General features: G+C 49.5%; 7 protein-coding genes across 7 annotated transcripts; 5 read left to right on the top strand and 2 right to left on the bottom strand.

Annotated features, from left to right (window-relative positions):
• Positions 1-34: 34 nt before the first annotated feature.
• On the top strand, positions 35-1,104 carry V1512DRAFT_260298 (mitochondrial 54S ribosomal protein uL3m). The gene has a single exon (XM_066915821.1). It carries the CDS (start codon positions 76-78, stop codon positions 1,033-1,035), a length of 960 nt encoding a protein of 319 aa, XP_066772612.1. The 5' UTR covers positions 35-75; the 3' UTR covers positions 1,036-1,104.
• Positions 1,085-2,504, bottom strand: V1512DRAFT_260296 (uncharacterized protein). The gene has a single exon (XM_066915820.1). It carries the CDS (start codon positions 2,492-2,494, stop codon positions 1,121-1,123), a length of 1,374 nt encoding a protein of 457 aa, XP_066772611.1. The 5' UTR covers positions 2,495-2,504; the 3' UTR covers positions 1,085-1,120.
• Positions 2,505-3,251: 747 nt separating this feature from the next.
• V1512DRAFT_260294 (uncharacterized protein) lies at positions 3,252-5,304 on the top strand. The gene is made up of 2 exons (XM_066915819.1): positions 3,252-3,448; positions 3,498-5,304. The coding sequence occupies exons 1-2, from the start codon at positions 3,300-3,302 to the stop codon at positions 5,176-5,178; spliced, it is 1,830 nt and encodes a 609-aa protein (XP_066772610.1). The 5' UTR covers positions 3,252-3,299; the 3' UTR covers positions 5,179-5,304.
• A 152-nt stretch (positions 5,305-5,456) lies between these two features.
• V1512DRAFT_236059 (CRM1 C terminal-domain-containing protein) lies at positions 5,457-9,075 on the top strand. Its single transcript, XM_066914108.1, has 5 exons — positions 5,457-5,664; positions 5,723-5,752; positions 5,807-5,951; positions 6,003-7,747; positions 7,791-9,075. Exons 1-5 carry the CDS (start codon positions 5,575-5,577, stop codon positions 9,021-9,023), a joined length of 3,243 nt encoding a protein of 1,080 aa, XP_066772609.1. The 5' UTR covers positions 5,457-5,574; the 3' UTR covers positions 9,024-9,075.
• A 323-nt stretch (positions 9,076-9,398) lies between these two features.
• V1512DRAFT_260292 (RlpA-like double-psi beta-barrel-protein domain-containing protein-containing protein) lies at positions 9,399-10,409 on the top strand. The gene has a single exon (XM_066915818.1). It carries the CDS (start codon positions 9,480-9,482, stop codon positions 10,302-10,304), a length of 825 nt encoding a protein of 274 aa, XP_066772608.1. The 5' UTR covers positions 9,399-9,479; the 3' UTR covers positions 10,305-10,409.
• A 124-nt stretch (positions 10,410-10,533) lies between these two features.
• V1512DRAFT_260291 (thioredoxin-like [2Fe-2S] ferredoxin-domain-containing protein) lies at positions 10,534-11,373 on the top strand. Its single transcript, XM_066915817.1, has 2 exons — positions 10,534-10,635; positions 10,685-11,373. Exons 1-2 carry the CDS (start codon positions 10,570-10,572, stop codon positions 11,318-11,320), a joined length of 702 nt encoding a protein of 233 aa, XP_066772607.1. The 5' UTR covers positions 10,534-10,569; the 3' UTR covers positions 11,321-11,373.
• On the bottom strand, positions 11,304-13,221 carry V1512DRAFT_285780 (uncharacterized protein). The gene is made up of 2 exons (XM_066918066.1): positions 12,915-13,221; positions 11,304-12,867 (listed from the first exon to the last, which is right to left on the bottom strand). Exons 1-2 carry the CDS (start codon positions 13,208-13,210, stop codon positions 11,349-11,351), a joined length of 1,815 nt encoding a protein of 604 aa, XP_066772606.1. The 5' UTR covers positions 13,211-13,221; the 3' UTR covers positions 11,304-11,348.
• Between the last annotated feature and the right edge of the window lie 125 nt (positions 13,222-13,346).

The raw sequence follows: 13,346 nt of genomic DNA, 5'->3' as shown, positions 1-13,346 counted from the left end.
AGGCGCAGTTACATCAGCCACTACACCTTCACGAAAATTTCACTTTTAGAACTCGACGACGACGACGACACGAATATGAGTGTGAGCCAAATGTTACCGAGGCAATGCAATAGACTGGCATTGCCACTTCTACGGAGGTCACTGACGACCGAATCCCGAGCTGAAATACCGTTATCAAAGATTATTTCCCGGTACGCCGTCGTCGACGAGAATTCAGCGAGCAATGCGGTTGACCCGGCAGAGTACCAGCACAGTCCTATTTCAGAATCGATTGCAATCTTACCCGTGCCTGAGAACTACCGGCGGTTGAAACGCAGCGAGTTACCGCTGGCGCGACTTTTTGACTCGCGTGAAGCCGCGCTGGAGCGCAAACAGTTGGCGGCTAGGACGGGTGCGGTTGTGGTGAAACGGGGGATGATGGGTATGTTTGAACCGGATGGGACGCGGGTGCCTGTGACTGTGCTGCAGCTTGACCGGGCACAGGTCACGGCGGTCAAGAGTGTGGACGCGAATGGGTACTACGCTGTACAGGTTGGTGCCGGTCAGCGCCATCACAAGAACGTGACCAGGCCGATGCTGGGGCATTTCTGGAAAGCCGGAGTTCCGCCGAAAAAGGTTGTGAGAGAGTTTAGGGTGAAGGACGGTAACGGACTAATGCCGGTTGCGACGGAGATCACGGTCGAGCATTTCGTGGAAGGACAGTATGTTGACGTGTGGGGTACAGGCAAAGGCAAAGGTTTTTCGGGCGTCATGAAGCGGCACGGGTTTACTGGGTTACCAGCGTCGCATGGTGTGTCTGCGGCGCATCGGAGCGCTGGTTCGACAGGCCAGAGTCAGGATCCTGGACGGGTGCTGGCGGGCAAGAAGATGAGTGGACGGATGGGAGGGAAGAGTGTAACTGTTCATAACGTCAAGGTGCACAAGGTCATTCCTGAGTATGGCCTGATACTGGTCAAGGGTCCTGTGCCTGGTCCAACTAACGGCACAGTCTGTATTCAAGACGCAATCAAGAAGCCAGACGTGATAAAAGAATAAATAGTTGTGGGAATTGGAATCGAGTAAAATAGTCGTACGGGCTCAAGAATAAATCTTCTACTGTATATATATTTCGTCATAACAATCATTTCACATCGTCCTCTTCAACCTCGAACCGGACTTGTTTCTGCTTATCGTCACTTGTGGTCGTGGCTTCGTCTTCACTATCGCCGTCACCAATGAAAAACGGGTCCTTGTCCGGCATCGGAGCAACTTCTTTCAACGGTTCCCATTTACCGTTCTTCAGTGGCTCCCACTTCTTACTCTTGGTCGGCGACGAGACCACGTCAACGCCGCTAGTCTTCCGGGCCGGACCAGTGTACAGTTCTTCGTCTGCAGCAGCGTCAATCGCGGACCGGGCTTGCTGCATGGTCGAGTGAGGCCGAGCAGGTTTGGGTGGTGGAGGTCCACTGTCGTCGGCCATGGTCAGGTGTGAGAAGTTGCCATCGAGCTCGGTCGGGTCATTGTCGTAAGAGTTGTTTCGGTCGATTTTGTAGTCGTACTTTGCTGGTCTGGCAGAGCGGGAATACACCCTACCTTGACCAGCTGAAGTCGATGAGGATGAGTAGTAATCAGTCGGCGAATCGGTATCGTCGAGACTTTCAATCTTCTTGCGAATGTTTGCGACCCAGCCGTTGATTTTGTCTTTGGTCTCGTTGAATGTCTGGGACAAGTTTTCTTTGATGACTGGCAGATCGTCGTCAAAAAACGACCAGTCCTTGTCTTGGTCGTAGTAGTTTGAACTGCCGTCGTAATCACTGTAGTCCGGTCTACCATTAATCCGCTGAGACTGGCGATGTTCGTGGTCTGTCGCTGCAGTCGTGGGCTGTCGCCGTTGCGGCCGAGGCTGCCGATGCTGCGGGTGCTGTTGTCCGTTGAGTTCTGCAGCAAGCTGCCTAGCGTACGCTTCGTCCGCCTCGACCTGTTTATGATGAACTGGAGCAGCGGTCTGTGCAGGCCGAGGAGGCAGATCAGGCACAGCGGCGGGATCAGACATGCTGAGCAACGCATTGAACGCCGGATCAAGTTGACCGGCGCTGGCAATTAAAATTGCCTTGACGACGGCTCTGTCAATGTTTGGAAACATTTCCTGTAACGTTTTCTCAGCCTGGGAGAATGGCGACAGTGGACGTGGAGGTGGACTTGGTGCGTGCTCAGTATCAATGTCGTCATCGTCAACGTTGTCAATGTTGTCGCTAATGGAGAGCGGTTTTGGACTGCTCAGAGCATCCCCACGCTCTAAAATCGTAGGCGACGTGGACGTCCTCTGAGGTGAGACCGGGGTATCAGGCGAAGAGTTGAGTACGTCGGTCATTGAGGGCATTCTGTCGAGTGTTTTTGCCGGTTGATCTGGCAATTGTTCAGGTAGCAAGACCGCGTCGGGCTCTTCAACGTCATCAAATTCATCTTCATCGACGGGCACAGGAGGAACTTGATTGAGAGTAGTTTCGTGAGACATTATTGTGCTGGGAAAGTGAGTGGGCGGAAGCCGTGAAGCGTCGTCATGATATGGAGGAGTGCTTTATTGTGATGATTATGGCGTAAGTGGGAAGTGTTATTTAAGTTATCACATTGAGTATTAGCGTTTGTGTATTATGCGTTTGTGTGTGTATTATATAGTATATATAGAATTATGTGGGATTATACACTATTATACATTATATTTTATTATATATATGTGTGAGTGTGTATGTGTATTACAAGTGCGTGCGTGTATGCGTATTTATGTCAATTAGCATTTCCTAATCAAGACATTGACACAATACCCTCATAACTATCTCACATCAGACGCGTTATTCTTCCTAGTATAGGTCGAAACATTTGCACACGCGCAGTTCACACGCGTCTGATAAGATAAAAAACGCGTTATTTTGTTTATAACAAGTCGAATCATTTGAGCAGTTCTCGCGGAAAGAAGATGTGATCGAGCCGGAGTGTTGTATTTTGAATAGATTTAGGTGAAATGTTGCGTGTATCCAATCAGTCATCGCTATAGCTAGATATATAGTAACATAATAATATCACATAATGATATGTATGATAATTACAACAATAAACAATAATGTAATATATAAACAACTGATAAGTCAAGAATAACGCGTAACTCACGCGTACACTTATACGCATACGCATACGCGCGACGCGTATTAAGTGTATCAGGGTAAGGGGTTCATTTGTTGATGCAAACACGGAGACGTCTTTTGCACACAGTCACATAACACGACATCCCTCGAGAAGTCTCGAACGAACAAACACACAGAAGAATGTCAGTCAGAGATGTGCTGGTACGCCGGGCAAGCACGACGTCTTCTGCTTCTGCTTCTTCTACGACAAGTTGTGTGCCTTTAAGAGGATTGGAGAATTGTGCAAAGCCTAGTTCGAACAACACACTTCCTATTGCTCTTGGTGTTGCGTATGTGTATTATAATGTATGAAAACAAGTGAAAAGACTGACATGAAAGAATCCCCCTCGCAATTGCCCTGGTTGTCCTGTTTTTCCTTCACCGAAGACATGTTCGTCGACTTAAACGTGAAGACGCATTGCAAGCCAGCATCGACATCAACCAAGACGATTTCGACATGTCGCCGCTTCGCCCGGCACGCAATGGCAGTCGCAAAGCAGAAAAACCGTACTCCCTGTTCTCGCAGACCGATTACCTCGTGCCAATGTCAGACCGATACCAGAATGCCGGCGGCAGATTGCTGGACGGACCGTACAACGTGGTCCCGCGTGAGGTCTCCCGACTGGCGGTCCACGCGAATGGGTCGTACCCTGCATTACCCCGCCAGCCTCCTACTGCCCAGCGCAAACTCCACCAGCCTGACTCGCATTACTCCAAGTACGACAACAACACGTACACGCCAAGCAGGGTCAGTACCTTGACTTCGGCAAGCGTCGAGGAAGCAGTCAACCGGATGCATCCGGTGTTACCGCTCGGTCGACCAGCAGAGTCGTACGAAATGAGCAATATCGCCAAACCCGAACTCGCGCTGCGGTCTGACTCGTCGGACCCAATCGTCGATGCAGTGTACCACGGGTTCCAGCAAGTCAGTCTGCACGACCCGGAATCAGATTTGTCGTCGTCACCGCCGGGAAAATCAATGTCGTTCCCAAGCTCCAACTATGAGTCCGCATCGTCGTCCCGTACACCGTCACCAGCGCTTCCGGTTCGGACAATCTCATTGACTAAACTGTCCCGTCCGCTTAGTACTGCGCCTCAGATACCCCGTCACACGACTCCGCAGTACGACAGCTCGGACGAGGAAGTTATTGACATGGATGTCCCGGTGACTGACCGTTTGGTCACACCCGAGCCTGACAGTCTAATCCCGCCGTCTAACGATTTGTCTCGTGAAAAGTCATTGTCGTCTCAAGCCGACGCAGAAGCACGGGCAATCAAGATCCGATCATTTTACAACGAATACTTTGATAAAAACAACAGACTCGTGCGCCAGAAATCCACCGTCGCGCACGACGACTCGGCAATCACGTACGACAGCACCGGCAGAGTCCGTCCGCCGCGTCCACTGCCGTCACCAGACAAGACCCAAGTCGTTGCACCGGCATTGAAACCGTTGAAGCGGTTCCAGCCCGGACCGGTGTACGTCGGCATGCCACGGTCGCAGTCGTCCATGTCCGGCAGACCGTTGGAAGACACGCAGTTGTACAGACAGACCGAACGCGCCACCATTGTGCGTCCGCTCAGAATCGACACCAGGGGCCAGCAACCTGCCTCCGGGACGACGCCAATCAAGTTGCCGCCACTCGAACCGCTCTCGCCTTTGCCTGTTCCTCACCAGATTGGCCAGGACGAGTTTCTGTCGTCGCCGACGTCGTTTGCGCCGCCGCGCAGACATAACGGCTTCACAATTGGGTCATCAGGGAACAGTCCAACCGTCTCGCAGCAGCATTTTAGTTCGCCAATGCGTGATCTGCCGACGCCGTACCAACTGCGCAACTCTGCGAGCTACACGACGTTGGACTTTTTGCCTTCAAAGAAATATAGTCCTGGTCCGGGGTTGAGCAATGATGTGGATGAGAACGATAAACGAGCCAGTCATTTGCCGCAGGCACTTGTTCCTGTCGGCAAAGACGGACTGCAATCCAATTTACGACCGCAATGGGGGATGAGAGATGTTTGATGTAAAATTAATGTATTATATGTAATGATTCATAGGAGAGCTTGTTGACAATATTGTATTTCAAGAGAAGTTAACTACAGAAGTTTTATTAGCAACACAAGATCTGAGTAGTTTAACGATACAAAATACTAATGTTCATTGTGTAGATAGACATTAACACAAGACCCGTCATATGCTAGCCAAAAGTTAACACAAAACCCTTAATATATTATTAATTGTACTCTGACACTAAACCCTCGATTCGTACATTACATTCATTTTTCTTCTCTGAAAGCGCCGACTTTGGAATCGTCAACAAAAACATTCAAACAAATAGAAAAGACGCGTCAAAAAAATTAAAGAAAGACGCGTTTATTTGTGATTTGTTTGTTTACAAATTGCTTGAATTAGATCAAAATGGATACAATTCTTGACTTTTCACGGCCTGTGAATGTTGATTTACTTGATCAAGTTGTTGATTCATTCTATAAAGGAAGAGCTGAAGAGGTGAGATTATTATAATGTATTGTTATTGTTATTATCTGGCATACTAATTGTATAACAGCAAAGAGCAGCTCAACAAGTACTCACTCAAGTATGTAATATATTGTGAAGAATCATGAATCGATTATCTAATCAAATCGTCCAGTTTCAAGAACATCCCGACGCATGGCAAAGAGTTGATCAGATCCTCCAGAATTCAAACAATCCTCAAACAAAATACATTGCTCTTTCAATCCTTGATAAGCTAATCAAAACAAGATGGAAAGCGTTACCTGTCGAACAACAACAAGGTACTTTATTCGTGATTAGTTTACTATATAAGCATCATCTAATAACAATAGGAATACGCAACTTCGTAGTGACGATGTGCATCACAATGTCAAGCGATGAGTCAAAATTCAGATCTCAGAAATCTTTAATCAACAAATGCAATTTAACTTTGGTCGAGATCCTAAAGCAAGAATGGCCTCATAACTGGCCTACTTTCATCCCGGAAATCGTTCAATCAAGTCGCAGCTCGTTAAATGTATGTGAAAACAACATGAGTATCCTCAAATTACTATCTGAAGAAGTCTTTGATTTCTCGGCTGAACAAATGACTCAAGCAAAGGCCAGAAACTTGAAACAACAAATGTGTAACGAGTTTTCAGAAATCCACAACTTATGTCGCGAAGTGCTCGAGAAGGCAACAAGACCGACGCTTATTATCGCAACCTTGCAATCTTTACTCAGGTACTTAAACTGGATCCCGTACGGCTACATTTTTGAGACAAACATTATCGAGTTGCTGCTCGCACGATTCTTGGCTCCACCAGAATTTAGAAACCTGACACTTAAATGCCTGACCGAAGTCGCGTCTCTCGCATCCCCACAGTACGACAGCCAGTTCCTTGAACTGTTTCTACGAACAATGCAGACCGTCAACGAGATCATCCCACTGACCACTGATTTCAAACAGTCGTACGAATCGGTTGGAACACGAGAACAAGAGTTTATTCAAAACCTTGGCATTTTCTTGACCACGTTTTTGTCGCATCACCTGAAACTAATCGAAGCTCAGGAACATAAAGAGATCTTAATAAACTCTCACTTGTTTCTCATCAGAATTTCCCAGATTGACGAGCGCGAGATCTTCAAAAGCTGTCTCGACTACTGGTCTCGGCTAGTGCTCGAGTTGTACGAAGAAGTCCAGCAGTTACCGTTGGCCGAGATGAACCCATTAATGCAACTCAACTTTGGATCTCCGTCCGGCTCGTTCATGAACGGCGGGGCGCAGAACCCAGACGTGCTGGCAAGCTACTCGCTCCGAAAACACATGTACGCGCAAGTACTTTCGAGTTTGCGGCTGGTCATGATTGAGAAGATGGTGAAGCCCGAAGAAGTGCTGATTGTCGAGAACGACGAGGGGGAGATTGTACGTGAGTTTGTGAAGGAAAGCGATACTATTACGTTGTACAAGAGCATGCGCGAGGTGCTCGTGTATCTCACGCATTTGGACGTGGTCGACACTGAGATTATCATGACAAATAAGTTGGCGCGACAGATTGACGGTAGCGAGTGGTCGTGGAACAACCTAAACACTTTATGCTGGGCTATCGGTTCGATTTCAGGCGCCATGAACGAGGAGCTTGAAAAACGGTTTCTGGTCATGGTTATCAAGGACTTGCTCGGGCTGACCGAGATGAAGCGGGGGAAGGACAACAAGGCCGTGGTCGCTAGCAACATCATGTACATTGTCGGGCAGTACCCACGGTTTTTGAAGGCGCACTGGAAGTTTCTCAAGACCGTGGTCAACAAGCTGTTTGAGTTTATGCACGAGACGCACGAGGGCGTGCAGGACATGGCGTGCGACACGTTCATCAAGATTGCACAGAAGTGCAAGCGTCAGTTTGTTGCCCAGCAGGCGACCGAGACTGAGCCTTTCATTGACGAGATTGTCCGGACGCTGGACAAGATCACATCGGACTTGCAGCCCCAGCAAGTACACACTTTTTACGAGGCGTGCGGGTACATGATTTCCGCCCAGCCTGCACGCAATATCCAAGAGCGACTGATTCATAATTTGATGGCGTTGCCGAACAATGCTGTAAGTAGTACCTGCAAAGATAGAGTGATGCTGACGAGAATAGTGGGACGCGATAATTGAGCGGGCGGCGCAAAATGCTGAGATTTTATCGGACACAAACACGATCAAGATAATTGCTAATATTATGAAGACCAATGTCAGCGCGTGCACGTCGATGGGATCGTGTTTTTACCCTCAGCTTGCGCGGAACTACATGGACATGCTTGGGTTGTACAAGGCTGTCAGCGAGATGATTTCGGAAGCCATTACGACGGAGGGCACGATTGCGACTAAGACGCCGCGGGTCCGCGGGCTGCGGACTGTCAAGAAGGAAGTGCTGAAGCTGATTGAGACGTACATGAGTAAGGCCGAGGACCTCGACACCGTGAACTCGACCATGATTCCGCCGCTTTTGGAGGCCGTGCTGGGGGATTACAACCGGAACGTGCCCGACGCGCGGGACGCGGAGGTGCTGAACTGCATGACAACTGTTGTCAGCCGGCTGGAGGGATTGATCACGGACAAGGTTGTGTTGATTTTAGAGAACGTGTTTGAGTGCACGCTATCGATGATCAACAAGGATTTCACCGAGTACCCCGAGCATCGGGTTGAGTTTTTCAAGTTGTTGCGGGCCATCAACCTGCACTGCTTCCCTGCGTTGCTGAAGTTGCCTGGTCCTGTGTTTGGGTACGTAATTGACGCGTGTTTGTGGGCCAGCAAACATGATAATCGGGACGTCGAGGCTGCCGGGCTGAACCTTTGCATTGAGCTGATCAACAACATGGCCGAGACCGAGAGCGGCATTGCGGATGCGTTTTACCAGACTTTTTTCATACATATACTCAAAGACGTGTTTTTCGTGCTGACGGACGCTGACCATAAAGCCGGTTTTAAGCTGCAGGCATTTTTGTTGGCGCGGATGTTTGAGCTTGTGGGCACGAATAAGATCAACGCGCCGTTGTATAAGGAAGGCGAGGCGCCGCCCGGGACGCCGAACGCAGAGTATTTGCGGAACTATAGCGCGAACATGCTTACGAATGCATTTCCGCATTTACAGCAGGCCCAAGTAGACAATTTTGTGAACGGGTTGTTCAAGTTGACGGACAACCAAAACAAGTTCAAGTTGAACGTAAGGGACTTTTTGGTACAGATCCGGGAATACGGCGGCGACTCTACGGACTATCTGTACGCTGACGAGCGGGAGAGTGAGTTGCTTGAGAAACAAAAGGCGGATCGGGAACGGGCGTTGAAGATTGGCGGACTGATCAAACCGAGTGAGATGGATGAGGACATGTGATTTTGTGTTTGATGAGTTTTTTATATGAACAAAATATACTTTATTTTTCTTTTCTGTCTTGCCTTTCTTTTCCTTTTTACTGCCTTTCCTTGAAATAACGTTCACTTTATTTTAATTACGTTACCCAAACAGGTTAGGAAGCTGTTCACGACTTATTTTGGAGATGACACCACTGTGTTGCCACTTAAACAGAGCATAGTACAATGTCGTATAAACTGAACCAAAATAATAGACGCGTGAACAGGCTCGTTTCAAATTGTAATGTTAAAGGCATAAAAAGCAAATAGCGTGAGATATACGCAGAACAGGAGAACTGCAAACGCTGCCTCGGGTGCTTTAAAAGGGATCCCTTTCCTTAACACGCACTCACTCACTCACTCACTCACTCATTCACTCTTTTCTCACTCATTCACTCATTACTCGGCTCCACAGAAGCACAAGTCTGTTACATTCATTATGCGTTCATCAATTCTTACACTTCTTTCCCTTGCAACCGCAGCTCTCGCTGCCCCAGTCGACAAGCGAGACGACGTGACATGGGTCACGGTCACAAGCGAGGTCGAGTACGTCGAAACCGTGACTGAGGTCGCGACCGTGTACGTTTATGCTACCGCGACTGACGACTTGAACCCGACTACGGTCGCGCATGGAGTGTTTTCGAATGTTGAAGCGGAGGCGACGTCGGTTTTGGGAGAGTTCTTGCCCGAGTTCGGGAGTACGACGGCTGAGTATGTCGCGCCTACTTCTACCTCTGTTTATGTTGCGCCTACCACTTCAGAGTACGTTGCGCCTACATCTACCTCGGTCTATGTTGCCCCAACCACCTCATCTACATCGGTTTACGTCGCACCAACTACCTCATCAGTCTATGTCGCACCAACTACCTCGGCTACATCAGTCTATGTAGCACCTACCACATCCACGTCTTCTTCTTCGGCGCCAACAGCCACATCCGGCAGCGGCAGCGGAACGTACTCCGGCGATGGCACGTTCTATTCCACCGGTCTCGGCTCGTGCGGGCAAACCTCGACCGACAGTGACTTTATTGTCGCAATCTCGAACCAGCTGATGTCGGCGTCGTCGACCGGGAATCCGAACTCCAACCCGCTGTGCGGCCAGACAATCACGGCGTACCGCGACGGCAGGTCTGTCACCGTGACCGTGGTCGACACGTGCATGGGCTGCGCCGAGTACGACTTGGACTTCTCGCCTGCTGCGTTCGACGTGCTCGGTACGCCTGACGAGGGCCGGGTCCCCATCACCTGGAGCTGGGACAACTGATATAGGCTTGGCTTGGCTATTAATGACTTTCTATGAACATCACGTGACACGAAATATGGGAATTATATGTGAACAAATGAATAAATTATGTGACTTTTATGCAGGAGTAAACTGTAAATGTATGCAGGGGTTGACGACTTGTTGATGTGACGAATATGCCATAACTCGTATACAAACACCTGCACCGTGAGCCAATCACGGCAGAGCCCATTCAAACACTACGCTTTCTCTTCACGACCATCACCAGAACTTTTGTAACTCAACAATGTCAGTCCGAGTCCGTCAATCGTTGGCGTTCGCAAACAAGCGATTTGCTCATGCTCTCTCTGTTGTATGTTCCTCAGTTGTCGTTGATTAGAACTCATTACTAACGAGTTAAGCACCGCAATACGCCCGATAACAACCCGAGCCTGCCGTTCGAGTTCACGCAGGAAAACATGAGCCGGGCCGAGAGCATTATCGCGAAATACCCGGTTCAGTACAAGAAAGGTGCGGTCATGCCGTTGCTTGACCTTGGACAGCGACAGCACGGGTTCACATCGATCTCGGTCATGAATTACGTGGCGAAGCTACTCAGCATGCCGCCAATGAGGGTGTACGAGGTCGCGTCGTTCTACACAATGTACAACCGGAACCCGATGGGAAAGTATCATTTGCAAATTTGCACGACCACGCCGTGCCAGCTATGCAACTCAGACTCAATCATGGACGCGGTCACAGGGTACCTTAAGATCCAGCCAGGGCAGACCACGCCCGACGGCCTGTTTACAATCTCAGAGGTAGAGTGTTTGGGAGCATGTGTGAACGCGCCAATGATTGCAATCAACGACGACTTCTACGAAGATTTAACCGCGGACGGCATCGTCAGCGTGCTCAAGGCCATTCAGACCGGAACCGTGCCCAAGGCTGGACCCGAGAACGAAAAGAGACAGACTTGTGAACCGTTTTCGGGCAGAAAGACGCTGTTGTCGGAGAAACCTTACAATGGAAAAGACATCACTCGGCCGGATTTGTAATTTATTTAAAACAAACAATATAAGCGCATCAAATAACAAACGAACTAATCATACTTGCTAGCGCCTTGCTCTCAGCAGCGTAGTCAAGCGGCACTGCGCTTAGCGCCGAGAATCGCGGCCGCGTGGTTTGCTGGTACGTATCTTGTCTGGCCCTGACTCGGAACGTGTACGCCAACCCGGTGTGTTTGGCAAACTCGTCAACGACTCCGGCCGACTCCTCGTCCCGAAGCTTCATGTAGTCCCCAGCAGGTCTGCCGAGCACGATCTTGCCGACGTCGTCAAATGATGAGAGCCACATCTGGCCGGTGTGGTCGTAGATTCCAAACATCAGCACGTATCTGTACACCGGCTCCGGGAACGTTTTCTCGCACTTCTCACACCTCCAGCTGTCGCCGTCGTCAATCAGCTTCTTGTTACAACCCTCGGTCGGACAGGCAGGGTACGCGAAGTTCTCGTGGCGGAAAAACAAAATCGTGCCCTTGACCGAAAAATAGTCCGGCTGATCCTGGGTCCCGAGCTGCTCGTCCCGGACCTGTTGGATCGTTTTCAAGTTCGCGTCGCGGCCGACATTGGCACCGGTCTGTAGACTAGAAAACGAAGCGGTCTTTCCCGCGCTGTCGAACCAACCCTTGAGCTTATGCGACTCAGGAATGTCCGGGTTTAGGTTCATGGTCGAGCTCTGGAGCAACGACAGAGACTTGCCGTTAAAATCACTCACTTTTGCGCCCTTGACCGCAATCACGTCGTCAGTATGGCCGGTGAAGTTGACCGCGGCCGTACCCCACACGGTGACCCCGACCGAGACACCGCTTGGGTCGACCATGACCAGGTCGCGCTTGTCGTACGGCTTACCTGTGCCTTTGGACGTGATTTGAGTGCACTCACCGACAGACTTGACGACCCCGATCGCGTCAATGATGCTGTCCTTGTTCACGTCCTGCAGTTTTGCAAGAGAGTCAATGAAACTGAACCTGACCTGCGGTACGTCGGTCGCGCCGTCCGGACACTTCTCGACCTCGGTGTCACGTTCCATCATGAGCTCGTACTCGTTCTGCAGATTCGAGAACTGTTTCTTGGCCGTATTGACCCGGCACTTTGAAATGTAGTACACCTGTCCGGGTTGGAGCAAGTCAAAGTACGCGTCGCACTGCTCGTTGAACCCGGTGGCTTTAATCTCACCCGTCTCGTCGAGTAGGTGTACAGAAAACAGTCTTCCCTCACCGCGCTGGTTATGCCAGTGCTTGATTTCGGACTTGAACGTCACTCTTGCCTTGATTGTCCACTTGTTTTGATACGGCGACAGGGCTTCGATCGTGTACAGATTCTCCGGCACAGATACACCAGGAGCAGAAACAGCGGCAGGAGCAGAATAACCTTGTCGTTGTGGAGGTGGAGCAGGCTGATTGGAATAGAACGAACTTGTTGACACCGCGCTGTTTGGACGTGGTGCTTGCGAGTTGACTTTTGGATCGATCGAGACTGGCGAACCGATTTTCTCACGTTGACCGTACTGTGTAAGGACTTCAAAGTCAAGAATTATCACGACCCTTGTTGATTAGTATTGGCTCACGTCGTAAGCAGAAAAGGGACATACAACTTCTCCTTCATGTAACTCGGTGAATAATCAGTGACCTTGATCATATTCCCACGATCCACAGCCTTTGAAATAGCGAAATCATTCATCTTTGCCGCAATCATACACTGAACAAAAAACTCGCCATCGGACAACACAAACCTGAACCGTCGCGGTCCGCCAACTGAAGTGATTTCTTTGACTTGAAGCACCTGGGCAACGAAGTTTGGATGTCTGTCGCGACAGATCGCAGCATCAAGTGTCGCGATGTCTTTTAATACTCCATGCGAAAGAGGCACGTCGGTTTCCATTGTCATGTTGTTGTTTACGCGTCTTTTGAGTGTGCAAGACGCGTCGACTTCCAAGTCACACGGCGTCTGTCTCCACCAACATTTACACAGTTATGCCATATCAAATACAAATTACTATACTAATAAAACGCCATAAATATGC

This window comes from Lipomyces arxii (genome assembly GCF_038497795.1).
Source record: "Lipomyces arxii strain Phaff 12-163 unplaced genomic scaffold V1512scaffold_4, whole genome shotgun sequence".
NCBI classification, from domain to species: Eukaryota; Fungi; Ascomycota; class Lipomycetes; order Lipomycetales; family Lipomycetaceae; genus Lipomyces; species Lipomyces arxii.
The sequence above is the reverse complement of the archived record's forward strand: the minus strand, read 5'-3'. Positions and strand labels throughout refer to the sequence as shown.